Below are 13,371 nucleotides of genomic sequence, written 5' to 3'. Positions count from 1 at the left end.
AACAACGGGTTGCTATGATGCGCACTGATCACCAGGGCGCAGGTGCTCAACGCAGGAGCTGCCCCCTGGTGGTCAGTGTGCTCCCATAAGGGGAGCGCCGCTCAGTCGGGAGCCTCTCCTAACTCCGCGGCAGCACTAAGCCTGCAGTCAGACATCCCCTGAGGGCTCCCGGACTGCGAGAGGGCGCAGACCAGGCTGAGGGACAACCCCCCCCCTCCAAGTGCACGAATTTTGTGTACTGGGCCTCTAGTTAATATATCACAAATACTTTCTGAGCTCCTAATATGACAAGCAGTGTGCTACAGGTGATATAGACATAAAGGTTAATCAAGAGCCTCTTCAGCAGGATAATAGCAGAGATACAAAGCTCAGGGAACTGGAGTGTGTGCCAGGTTCTAAGCAGCAATGCCTTAAAAAAAAAAATTAATGAGAGAGAGGGAAAGGGAGAGAGAGCGCAAGGGAGAGATTGATCAGAGTGCGACTGGAGACCAAAGATGCAACCTGGGTATGTGCCCTGACCGGGAACTGAACCCATGATCCTTTGGTGCACAGACAATGCTCCAACAAACGGAGCCACACCAGCAGGGCAGGGGAAGTACATTTCTGAGGTCTTTGCAAATTGGACAGGGCAGAAAATTCTTGGGTTAATCTCTCCTTATCAAAGCTCTCCCTTTCCACTGTTTGCTGACATTGACGATGGCAAAAGAGAGCACTGAGGTTACCTTTATTTTTGTTCCTTTGGCAACTGCCTTTTTTTTTTTTTTAAATACATAAGATGCTTGTAGGGAAAAAATTTTAAATCTTCACAATTCAAATGATTGCTAGGATGTGTCTAGGTAAATGTCAATTTTCATTTACTTGGTAGAATTTGGGTGAGTTCTTTCAATCTATAAATTCAAGCTTTTGTTCTTACAGCCCAGTTAACTTTTGTCTGTTACTGTCTTCTTTCATTTGTTTTGGTCTCTCTTCAGGAACACATTTGTATATTGGTTTTTAGTTTCTCTCCTCTATCATCTTTTTCACAGTGTTATGGATGCACAGATTTGAGTTGCCACAATGTCCACTCGGTCCTATACTAAGATTAATAAGCTGGTAGATATGAGTAAGGATTCCCCAAAGTTAAATCTCAACAGCAGAAACTAATAGAAGGAATGATGGAGGCAGGCAGCCATCAATGCCTTCCGAAGCTAGTGGGGGAACATCGGGCGAGAAAAGGGACATTTACATGGCTTCAGAGCCGTTACTGACAGAGCCCTTATTATTAGAGGGAGAAAGTACCTCCACAGGGGGAAACATGGCAGACACCCCCTGAACCAAAGGAGCAAGGCGAGTATCACTGGGACTGGACAAACGGACGCCGTGGGCCCGCCTCCCCATGGGCCCGCCTCCCCCGCGGTGCACTCCGGACACAACTCAGCACAGGAGTGTTCTTGCCAAACACACACAGCCTGAACCTGACCGCAAGGACACACCAGACAAACCCAAACGGAGGGACATTCTCAAAAAATGTCAGAGTCAGGTCAGGAAAGACGGAGGCTAAGGAACTCACTAAAGCAAAGGAGACTGAAGAGGCACAACAACGAAATGCGATGTGTGGTCACGGACTGAACTCCAGAAAGAACCACGTGGCTGTAACAAATAATGACTGGGACATTTACCCAAACCGGGATGTACTGTATACTGTGAGTTAGATAATAATATGGAATGCCAATTTCTTGATTTTGATAACTGTGCTGTGGTTGCTGTGGTCTCACAGGAAATACATCTAAAGTGTTCAGGGCTAAAGGGGCACAACGTCTCTAACTTACTCTCAAGTTGTTTTTAAAAAAAATCCGTGTGTGGCCGGGCTGGTGTGGCTCAGTGGTTGAGCACTGACCTATGAACCAAGAGGTCACAGTTCGATTCCTGGTCAGGGGACATGCCCAGGTTGTGGGCTCGATCCCCAATGGGAGGCATGCAGGAGGCAGCCAATCAGTGATTCTCTCTCATCATTGATGTTTCTCTCTCTCCCTTCCTCTCTGAAATAAATAAATAAATAAATAAATAAATAAATAAATATGTGTGTGTTTGCGCGCGCATATATACATATATATATGTATGTGTGTGTGTGTGTGTGTATATATATATATATATATATATATATATATATATATATATATGTAAATAAAAACACCCATGTGTGAGAGAAAAAGGCAAAGCATGGGGCAAAACTTCTGAATCTGAATAAGGTGCATATGGGAGTTCCTTGTATTATTCTTACAATTTTCCCAGATGTTTAAATTTGTTCCCAAATAAAAAAAATAATACTGCCCTGGCTGGTGTGGCTCGGTTGGTTGGGCATCGTCTCATGCACTGAGGGGTCTTGGGTTCGATTTCCGGTCAGGGCACATACCCACGTTGCAGGTTCAGTCCCTGGTTGGGGTCTGTACAGGAGGCAGCTGATTGTTATTTTTATCTTACATCGATGTTTCTGTTTCTTTCTCTCTCTCTTTCCCCCTCACACTCTCTCTTTCTAAAGTCAATAAAAACATTAAAAAAATTTTTTTGGTCATTTGATGAAAGTGATTTTTAAAAAGTTAATACTGCCCTGACCGATTTGGCTCAGTGGATAGAGCTTTGGCCTGCGGACTGAAGGGTCCCAGGTTCGATTCTGGTCAAGGGCATGTACCTTGGTTGCAGGCACATCCCCAGTAAGGGGTGTACAGGAGGCAGCTGATCGATGTTTCTCTCCCATCGATGTTTCTAACTCTCTCTCCCTCTCCCTTCCTCTCTGTAAAAAATCAATAAAATATATTTAAAAAAAAGTTACTACTGTATGATAAGAATTGAAATCAGTACCGGAGGAAGAGCAGAGCAGTAACAGGCTATGTGACGAGTTTTGGATGTTCTTCTAGTCTACACAGGTAGACTGCTAAGATGGAGCAACTACAATTCCGAAGTGTTTCTCCTTGAGAACTGGCATGCTAGCGGTCAGGCTTCTCAGCTTAGCGGCGGAGCAGCGAGGCAGCCGCTCTCTAGCAGGAGGTTTCCCGGCACTGGCTCGACATTGCTCCTGGGACAGGACGCGCAACTCGCCTCGGAGAGTGGCCCACTGCCTGTGCTGAAGCAGGCGCTCGCTCTCATAAAGGAAGCACGCGGCCATCACCCAGCACACAAGGTACAAGCGCAGGTGCACGCAGAGACAAGATGGAAACGCTGTATAACAAAACGCGAGCTGTGGGGTTATACGTCGTTTTCTGTGTACTCTGGCATCTTCCCAGGTGTTCTACACAGCGCATGCGCCATTTCATGGTTTAAAAAAGACTTAATTTAAAAAACCTTGAATGAGAAGAGGGATGGGACGCAGGGGTGGAGAGGGCTTCAGAAGGGGTGCACCAGCCCATTTATTCTTCCCGTCATTCAACCGATGCTCCTGGAGCAACTCCCCTGCACCAGGCGTGGCGACAGGGGGTGGGCGAAACAAATGTGAAGAGACAGGTGGGATTCCTATCTCGGAGCTGGTTGTGGTCTGGAAGTGTGTCTACTTATTTTGCAAGGCTGGGCGTAGAGCTCCAGGGAGAGTGGAGGGAAAGACGGGGCTGTGAGGGGTCAGGTGTCAGGTGAGGGGTTACCTAGGAAATATCACTGTTACTTAATTAGCTGCCTTTTTTTTGTTATATGTTTTTATTGATTTCAGAGAGGAACGGAGAGGGAGAGAGAGATAGAAACATCAATGATGGGAGAGAATCATTGATTGGCTGCCTCTTGCACACCCCAAACTGGGGATCGAGCCCACAACCTGGGCATGTGCCCCGACCAGGAATTGAATTGTGACCTCCTGGTTCATAGGTCGACACTCAACCACTGAGTCACCCAGTCGGGCCTGTTGCTTAGCTTTGAGAGCTTGTTTAGAAGGCATAAAATCCAAGTCGTAATGAACTCCATCCCCACACCGGCCCAGTTACGACTTGTTTCAACACATCTCCGTGAGAGGTAGCTTCGACCTGACTCACTGAATCCCTCCAGGTATTCATCGCCCTTCTCCTAGGGCAAAACTCATCTTAGAATGTTTTGCTCATGATTCTATAATAAATTTCGTAATCAAATATTTTCATTTTTCTAATAAAAAAACTCCATGACTACTTCAGTAACCTCGAGTCCTGCTTCTGCCTCTAGCCTAGAGCATGCACAGGAGTAAGCTGGGATCATCTCTAACTCCTTCCCCTTCTGCCTCCGATTTGCAATCAGGTCAACGATTCTCAACTCTGACAGCCCCTGAGAATCTCCTGCGGAGCTTAAAAAACTAAGATACCAGCCTGGCCCGGAGTGGCTCAGTGGTTGAGTGTCGATCTATGAACCAGGAGGTCATGGTTCAATTCCTGGTCAGGGCACATGCCTGGATTGCGGGCTCAATCCCTCAGTGTGGGGCAGGCAAGAGGCAGCCGATCAATGATTCTCTCTCATCATTGATGTTTCTTTCTCTCTCTCCCTCTCCGAAACCAATAAGATATATTAAAAACAAACAAAAAACAACAACTAAGATACGAGCCCCATCCCAGACAATGAAATCATATTCTTCAAAGAGTAGATGTTAAATTCCATAGGCTCATTATCTCTATTACCTTTGCAATCCATGCAACTAATTCAGGACCTCATCACCTCTTAGTCTGCTAATTAAATGGTATTTTAATGGTCTTTCCCTCTCTTTTTTCTTTTTCTTTTTTTTTAAAATATATTTTATTGATTTTTTACAGAGAGGAAGAGAGAGGGATAGAGAGTTAGAAACATCAATCAGCTGCCTCTTGCACACCCCCCTACTGGGGATGTGCCCACAACCAAGGTACATGCCCTTGACCGGAATTGAACCTGGGACCCTTGAGTCCGCAGGCCGACGCTCTATCCACTGAGCCAAACCGGTTTCGGCTCTTTTTTCTTAAAAATATATTTTATTGATTTTTTTACAGAGAGGAAGGGAGAGGGAGAGAGAGTTAGAAACATCGATGAGAGAGAAACATCTATCAGCTGCCTCCTGCACACCTCCTACTGGGGATGTGCTCGCAACCAAGGTACATGCCCTTGACCAGAATTGAACCTGGGACCCTCGAGTCCGAAGGCTGATGCTCTATCCACTGAGCCAAACCAGTTAGGGCGGTCTTTCCTTCTCTTAACAACAAACATGGTGGTAAGCTAACAGTTACTGAGGGCTTACTTCGTGTTAGGCACAATTGTAAATTCAGTTATGCACAACTCTAAGGTCAAATCCTTTTCTGAATCCCATCTTATAAATGAGGAAACCAAGGAAAAGAGGTGAGGCAATCTGCCTGAAGCTGCACAAATAAAGGCGGAGCTGGGATTCAAACCCACTGTATCATACAGCTGCAGCACACACACCCGTGTACCTCAGGCTTTGCTCCTACACATGCATGTAGCTCAAGTGGGAATGAGATGTTCGGATTCGAAAACTGAAAATGGTGTTCTTTTTCCAACCCGTGGAACTTCAAGTTAATGGTAAGCTTTTCTCCCATAAATGGTCTTCAAGCTTTTGAAGCCTGTTTCTGGTTTTTCATATGAGAATACAGAGAATAAGTGTGGATGAAAAGGGGCCACGTGCTAACCTGACAAGCTCAGGGAAGGCCTGTGTGGTGGCCTTGAAAACCCAGACACCTAAAATAACCATAAAGGGTGGTCTGAAATGCAACTTTTAAACTAAAAGCAGTTTATGGCAGGTAATCATGTCCTAGGCTAGAATCTCCCTGTCTATTGTCTTTTGCATCCGCGATAATTTACTTTTGGAATGTCAGGGTAACTTCCCCTTTCCCGGACGCCTCAGGGCACAACCAATGCACCAGGGCAGAGACTATGAATCCTCTCATTGCTATTTTTATCATGTCAACTGTTGACTATTAACTATCCTGTACTCAACTATGTAAAAGATGTGTCTATCATTTTACTTTTTATCCAACCCCAGAGGTTTCCTTGCTTTGCTTTCTCCTGCCTCCCTAGTCTATCACCAATGAATTTCATGTAACCTACTTAAGTCTTCTCTTTTGATTCTCATGTATAAAACATGGTGCAAAACTGCCCGCCTCTGGAGCATTTCCTCAATCCATTGAGATTTTGCTTCCTGGCAATTGTTGACAGGTTGGCTCAAATAAACTCACAAAAATTCTCCACAGGTTTGAATGTTTCTTATGTTGACACACGATATACAATTTACTAGAAAATTATCCATTTTGCTATCTACAGTGGACTTTATCAACTGTCCATGCTTTTCCCTTGTCCAGCACAGTGCTGAATGAGGATCTGCAGAGCACACATTTGCAATGGCTGATGTTTGCTTGGCAGCAGTCATGAGTACAGAACTTTGCTGAGAGTTTAGGGTCTCTGTCTCTCCTACTATATAAAAACCCAGGGTCTGTAATGATCAACTGAAGGCTCGACCAAACACCAGAAGTCAGTCCTGCAGTCAGTGTTGGGTTGCCATGGCAACCCAGCACTGACTGCTGAGGGGGCTTCGGATCAGGCCCAGAGAGAGAGTCAGGGTCTGATCCGCAGCCTCAGTGGCAGCTGTTGACCAGCCATTGCCTTTCTCTTTCTCTTCAAGCTTCACCAGGAGCCACACCTCTGTTTCTCTCTGGGCCTCCTCGGGGGCTGCTGATCAGCCCTGCCTATCTGATCAGGCCCGGAGATAGGCCCAGAGATGCTGACTGGCATAGAAACCGACCAATTAGAACCAAATCAGGGTGAACTGTGAGGAGCCAATGGCTGCCTAGGAGGCAGAGCTTTTGATGCTGACTGGCATAGAAAACCGACCAATCAGAACCAAATTGGCTGGAAGGGGAGGGCAGTTGGGGGTGAGATCAGGTTAGCAGGGGAGGGCAGTTAGGGGTGATCAGGCTGGCAGGGGAGGGCAGTTGGGGGCGAGATCAGGCCGGCAGGGGAGAGCAATTGGGGCAACCAGGCCGGCAGGAAGAGGGGTTAGGGGTGATCAGGCAGGCAGAAGGATTAGGGGCAATCAGGCAGGTAGGCAGAGGTAGTTAGAAGCAATCAGGCAGGCAGGCAGGTGAGCGGCTAGAAGCCAGCGTTCCCAGATTGCGACAGGGATATCCGAATGGAGAGGGTGCAGACTGGGCTGAGGGAACCCCCCTCCATGCATATGCATATATATATATATATATATATATATATATATATATATATATACTTAAACATAGGTTTATTGATTTCAGAGAGGAAGGGAGAGGGAGAGAGATAAAAAGATAAAAACATCGATGAGAGAGTCATTGATTGGTTGCCTCCTGCATGCCCCCCACTGGGGATTGAGCCTGCAACCTGGGCGTGTGTCCTGAACAGAAATTGAACCACGACCTTCTGGTTCATAGGTTGACCCTCAAGCACTGAGCCACGCCAGTCCAGCAGGACTTCATATATTTTTGTGTCACACTAAGGTAAGTGAGGATGAGCAGCTGTTTTACTGAGGAAAAGAGTCTAGAAAGAAAATGGAAGCTTAGAGAGGAAAACAAATGATACTAGGATCATAGAAAGCAGAGGGTTGTGAATACTGTCAGGTGTCACCTGTGCTGAGAAAAAGCAGGGGAAATGACTGGATTTAGCTATTAGATGGCAGCTGGGAAGCTGAGCCAGGCTGCAGTGGACTGGCACAATACATGGTGCAGGGATGGAGCGGGCAGGTCTAACTCTTGTGTGAAAAGCCGGACAAGAAACTGGGAGGGAAACAGGTTCATGCTCACAGGCAGAGGAGGGCTGGACACAGGCTTCACAGTTTAATTTTCCGAGATGGGCTGGTCTGTGCAACAGGAAGGATGGGAATCTCAGAGTGCACGTGCTAGTTTTAAAGGGAACTCACTTCCTCTAAAAGTGGATGGAGATTTTAGACAGAGTGCAGAGACCGTGTGTGGAGGGAAGAGCAGAGAGAGTGGGCTGGAGGATGCCACAGGATGGGTGGGGCCTGCAGAGATCTGAAACAGCAAGAGCCGCAGGGAGGGAACAGCTAGGTTGGTGGTAGGGTGGATGCGGGAGGCTGTGACCTCCACCGTGACAGACTGCGCCACTAGAGGGTGCCTGGACCTCGTGCTCTGCCATCCGAAATAGGAATCTGGAGGGGCAGTCACTGTGGCCTGTTCCTGGGATGCTTGGTCAATGGGCTGCTCGTTCCTAGTGACCGGCCACAGAACCTCTCGGAGCAGCCGGCCCCGGACGGCTGGTCCTGCCACTCACTGCTCCCCACAGACACTAGTCTCTCCAGCTGTCCCTCCACAGATGGCTGTGACAGTCATCGGAGAACTGCACATGACACTGCTTCTCCGCTACCAAGGGCCCTGCTCCTGTGAGGGCACTCAGGATGACCGGGAATCAGAAGGGCTCACGGCACCATTGTTTCTCTCTCTATGTATCTCCTCCTTCTCTTCAACTGGACTCGAAGCTTAGAATGAAAAAGTACTATCAGGATGTAATCATGTCCTGAATGCGATGAAATAATGCTTGTGGGATTTGCTTTAAGACAACCCAGTGTGATGGGACAGGGAGTGTGGGTGAAGGGAAGACGTGAAATTTTCCATAATAACTTAAAAAAAAACATCAAGCGTTCCACGTCTCCCTGTCTGTCAATGGACAGGTGGTGCCAGCTGGGCTTGCTTTGGCTGCACCTGCTCGGATTCCGAGGCTCGCTGTACAGTGGGTAACACCGGTTAGCTTGTGGGTGGTAGTCCTAAGGCAAGGGCTGCTCTTACAGAGAGTCCAGGAAAGGGGAATGCAAGGTTCCAGGATCATCTCATTTTGTTTTGTTAATCCTCACCCAAGGGGCTTTTCTCCATTGATTTTCAGAGCGTGGAAGGGAGGGGGAGACAGAAGAGAGAAACATGGATGTGAGAGAGACACATCGCTCGTCCAGACGGGGATGGAGCCTACAACCAAGGTACGTGCCCTTGACTGGAATTGAAGCCAACGCTCTATCCACTGAGCCAAACCGGCTATGGCTAGGATCTGTGGAAAGCGGCTACAGCATTTGGACAGGTTCAAGCCTCGCACTAATGAGAGGGCACGATCCTCTAGTGGCAAAGCCACATGCAAGTCCCAGCACAATTATAGCCAAAGGTTGTAGTTGTAAGCTTGACCTTATGGTTCGAACCTGTGGTCCCAGGAGGCCGAGTGATGGGAGCTTGATAGAGTTCAGGTGCATGTAATTGAGTAGATTCGAAACCCAGGAGAACATTGTAAACATCTTGACCACACCCTTACTTTGCCTCATGGAATCCTATCTAATAAAGAGGGAATATGCTAATTGACCATCACACCATCACAAATCTAGCTGCACCCACAGCTGAGGCCCAAGTTCCCATAAGGAGCCTTAAAAAGCAATCAGCAGGGACCTGAGGCTACACCCTTCCCCGCCCCTGTGGGTTGACAGGGGACCTCAGGCAGTGCCCCCAACCCAGCAGGGCTTGATGAGGGACTTCAAGGTGCATTCCCAGTGCTGGGTGGGGGAACTCAGGCCGCGCCCCCCTCCCAGTGCTGGGCTGGGGGACCTGAGGCTGCTCCCCGCCGCCTAGTGGGGCTTGACGGGGGACCTCAGGCCATGCCCCCCACCCAGCGGGGCTTGACAGGGGATCTCAGGCCATGTCCCCCACCTGGCGGGGCTTGATGGAGGACCTCAAGGCATGCCCCCCGCCCCGGTCTGGGCTGGGGGACCTCAGGCCACGCCCCCTGTCCTGGCCCCGGGCCAGGGGACCTGAGACTGCGCCCCCTGCCCGGCAGGGCTTGACATGGGTGGGACTGGCCAGGTCTGGATCTAGCCCAATGGGGAGGGGCCGGCCGGGGTGCATGTGGGTGGGTGGGGACTTGACTCTGGATCCCGTGGTGTGCCCCAGACTCTGACATGAGGAAGGTTTTCATATACATTTTACTAATTTTATTTCATCTCTGACAGTTCTATTATAGAGAAAGGGCAAATAGCAATATTAAATTATTTCCTCTAATTAATCCCCCCCCCCTTTTTAAATATATTTTATTGATTTTTTACAGAGAGGAAGGGAGAGGGATAGAGAGCTAGAAACATCGATGAGAGAGAAACATCGACCAGCTGCCTCCTGCACACCCCCTACTGGGGATGTGCCCACAACCAATGTACATGCCCTTGACCGGAATCGAACCTGGGACCCTTCAGTCCTCAGACCAATGCTCTATCCACTGAGCCAAACCGGTTTCGGCACTAATTAATCCCCTTTTAATGTGCATGAATTTCATGCACCGGGTCACTAGTCTGACTATAAAATAAAGACTCAGCTTGCAGGCCGTGGCGCTGTCTCTCCATCAGAGAGCAGCATCCCACCTAGCCCCAGCTTTATTCTCTTGTCTTTCTTCTTTAAGCCTCCCCCCCTGCCCCCCCCAGGTTCACCCTGTCCATGCTGAGCTTGGCACAAGGATCATCTCTTATTTGCTTTCAATTTCAGTCTGTGGCAAGTGCTGAGGAGGTGAGACCTGCTTGGGCCCCAGGCTCTGGCCCTCCAGGACCATCCCGACCACCCTCTGCAGCCCGAGTAGCCATAGGGCTTGGCAGAAGAGCCTCAGCTGCCCTGCAGGGATTCCCTTTACATGCACCTCAGCTCATTCATTCCTAGAACATCCCCTACAGAAGAGCCCCTTCCACTGTGCCTCGTGCTCGGAGGGGGCAGCAGAGGCTGAATGAGCTGCGACAGAGGGAGGCAGACACCATTTCTGGGCAGCGGGGCTCCAGGGGCAGCAGAGAAGGGCCAGGGTGAGACGGCATTTCCAATCACACACCATCCCAGGAGGTGTGTGTGTGTGTGTGTGCTGAGGTGGGAGGGGGAAGGAAGTTCAGCCCCGACAGCTCAGGGGACCCCCACACTGGAGGCAAAACCACCAGACCCGGCAGCTTCAGCAGGGGGAGGGAAGCAGTGACCGCCGAGGTGAGCACTTTAAGGAGAAACAGACTTACCAAGTGTGCTGGGGACGGTGACCTGGTGTCCTTGACGGTAGCACTGGAGGGGACATCGAGGAGGGGCCATTTCATCTGCAGGTACTAAAAAGAGACAGAAAACAGAAGCGGCTGGTGAGAGCAGACCCCGGGCGCCCCGTGAGCAGGAGAGGCTCCGTTTCTGAGCCACTGGCGAGTCAGAGATGCGATGCATTTTCACCACACACGCTCCTCACTGTCCAAATGGTCATCACAAGGCAGGGCATACATGTAGTCACCACTGCCACCCACACCCCCCGTCACTTTGGGGGAACACACACAACCCTACGAGCAACCCAAGTATTCAAACAGCCTGTCGGTGAGGGCCAGGTCCTGCCTGCTGTAGTCGTGGGACAAGCAGGGCTCCAGACGGCGACCCCACCCCCTTCCTTTCCGTGTCTTTCAGCATCACACACAACGCTTCCTACGCAATAGCCTCTTCAAAGAATCTGGTGGATGGATGGATGGAGGGATGGACGGATGGATGAAAACCATCTGCCTGACACTCGCAGGGACATGGGCAATGTCTGTTCATACTCAGGGTGCTGAACCTTTTTTTTTTTTTTTAATATATTTTATTGAATTTTTACAGAGAGGAAGGGAGAGGGATAGAGAATTAGAAACATCGATGAGAGAGAAACATCGATCAGCTGCCTCCTGCACACTCCCCACCGGGTATGTGCCCGCAACCAAGGTACATGCCCTTGACTGGAATCGAACCTGGGACCCTTGAGTCCACAGGCCGATGCTCTATCCACTGAGCCAAACCGGTTAGGGCAGAACTTTTTTTTTTTCAATAAAATGAATTTTTAATTCATTGATTTTAGAGAGAGAGAGAGAGAGGGAGGGAGAGAGAAGCATCGATTTGTTGTACCACTTATTTGTGCATTCATTGGTTGCTTCTCGTATGTGACCTGACCAGGGATCAAACCCGCAACCTTGTTGTATTGGGACGACACTCTAACCAGCTGAGCTGCCTGGCCAGGGCTCAAGTGCTGATCTTGACATGATTATACTGTTTCTCAGCCCTGAAGAGGTTATGCAGTATACTCCCTGTCTTTTCTTGCAGTATTGCAGAAATCCAAACCAAATACTGTAACCCTTGATTTTATGGACCTCGATTTAACAGATTTCGAATTTAATGGACAAAATATCCGGTTGGTATGTTGTATGTGAAAATTAACATCCTGTTAATTTTAAAGTGCTTTTAACCAAGATTTGTTTATAATTAAAAACAGATTATTTCTTATTAATTCACTGTCATTCAAAGAAAATTTTAGCAAATAGGCCATATGTTGGAAAAGACACTGTAGTAATTTAGCCGACATAAATATTACATATCAACAACTATAGTCTACATATTTAAACCCAAGAGTCACCGCTCATAAACAGTGTTCAGCAAATGGTCATCTCTCGATCACACCACATCGAGTGTGGTAATTGGTTCTGTTTTGAGTTGTGTGACTTTCTGCAACAGTTTTTTCTTTTTTAAATATATTTTTATTGATTTCAGAGAGGAAGGGAGAAGAGAGAGATAGAAACACCAATGATGAGAGAGCATCATCGATTGGCTGACTCCTGAATGCTCCCCCCTGGGGATCGAGCCCACAACCTGGGCAGGTGCCCTAGACTGGGGATCAAACCGTGACCTCCTGGTTCATAGGTTGACACCCACCCACTGAGCCTGCCGGCCGGGCTTTTGCAGCAGTTTTAATGGCTAGCCTACGTTCCCACGTGTGCGAAGCCACGCTCCAGCCGTGTGCGTTTGTTTGCTCTTGGTGATTGTTGGATGCACTCATCCACTAGACCTATTCAGTATAAATTTAAAATCACAGTAATACGTACAGAAAACTTTTCTGTGAAAGTAAACTTTTTATATATCATTTAAATAACACAAACGTGTCTGCATAAGTAAAAACAGGTAAATAACCAATTTGCCAATTTTTTAACATACGCATTCTCAAAACCTACTTGATTTTATAGCAGACTTTCAGCTTTAAGGGACCCCACCCCCCATGCCTGAATTAGTTCATTCTAGCGAGGTTTTACTGTAATAAATCAGCATGCGCGCGTGCACACACACACACTCTTCAGATGAAACGCTTCTCCTTAACCTGGCACGGCACAGTCTTCGGGAAGCGCCAGCGCAGGGGCAGTGAGGGCCTGGGAGAGGCGCCTGGCTCTGGGCTCTGAGCTGAGTGCTTGCGGGTTTAGGTTCTCGCTCCGCCAGCGCAGGCGATGTGACCCAGACAAGCGTCCTAACCAAGCCTCCGTTCCTGACTCTGTAAGGCAAGGCTACGGTCATTCACTTCCTGGTTGTGGGGAGGATTAGGGACAATGTCAAGGATTAAGCACGGTGCTTTGCATGTGGGAGACGTTGGACAAATGGCAACTGTAAT

General features: G+C 48.5%; 1 protein-coding gene across 1 annotated transcript in view; it reads right to left on the bottom strand.

Annotated features, from left to right (window-relative positions):
* The window catches only part of TCF7L1 (transcription factor 7 like 1), a 159,913-nt gene that overhangs the window by 12,491 nt on the left and 134,051 nt on the right, over positions 1–13,371 (bottom strand). The window contains exon 4 of the mRNA XM_079792787.1: positions 10,955–11,038. Within this exon, the coding sequence (XP_079648913.1) occupies positions 10,955–11,038 (84 nt within the window). The remainder of the gene's footprint in view (positions 1–10,954; positions 11,039–13,371) is intronic.

This window comes from Cnephaeus nilssonii (assembly GCF_951640355.1).
Source record: "Cnephaeus nilssonii genome assembly, chromosome: 15".
Lineage (NCBI taxonomy): Eukaryota > Metazoa > Chordata > Mammalia > Chiroptera > Vespertilionidae > Cnephaeus > Cnephaeus nilssonii.
Note: the sequence above shows the minus strand (reverse complement) of the source record. Positions and strands in the feature narration are given on the sequence as shown.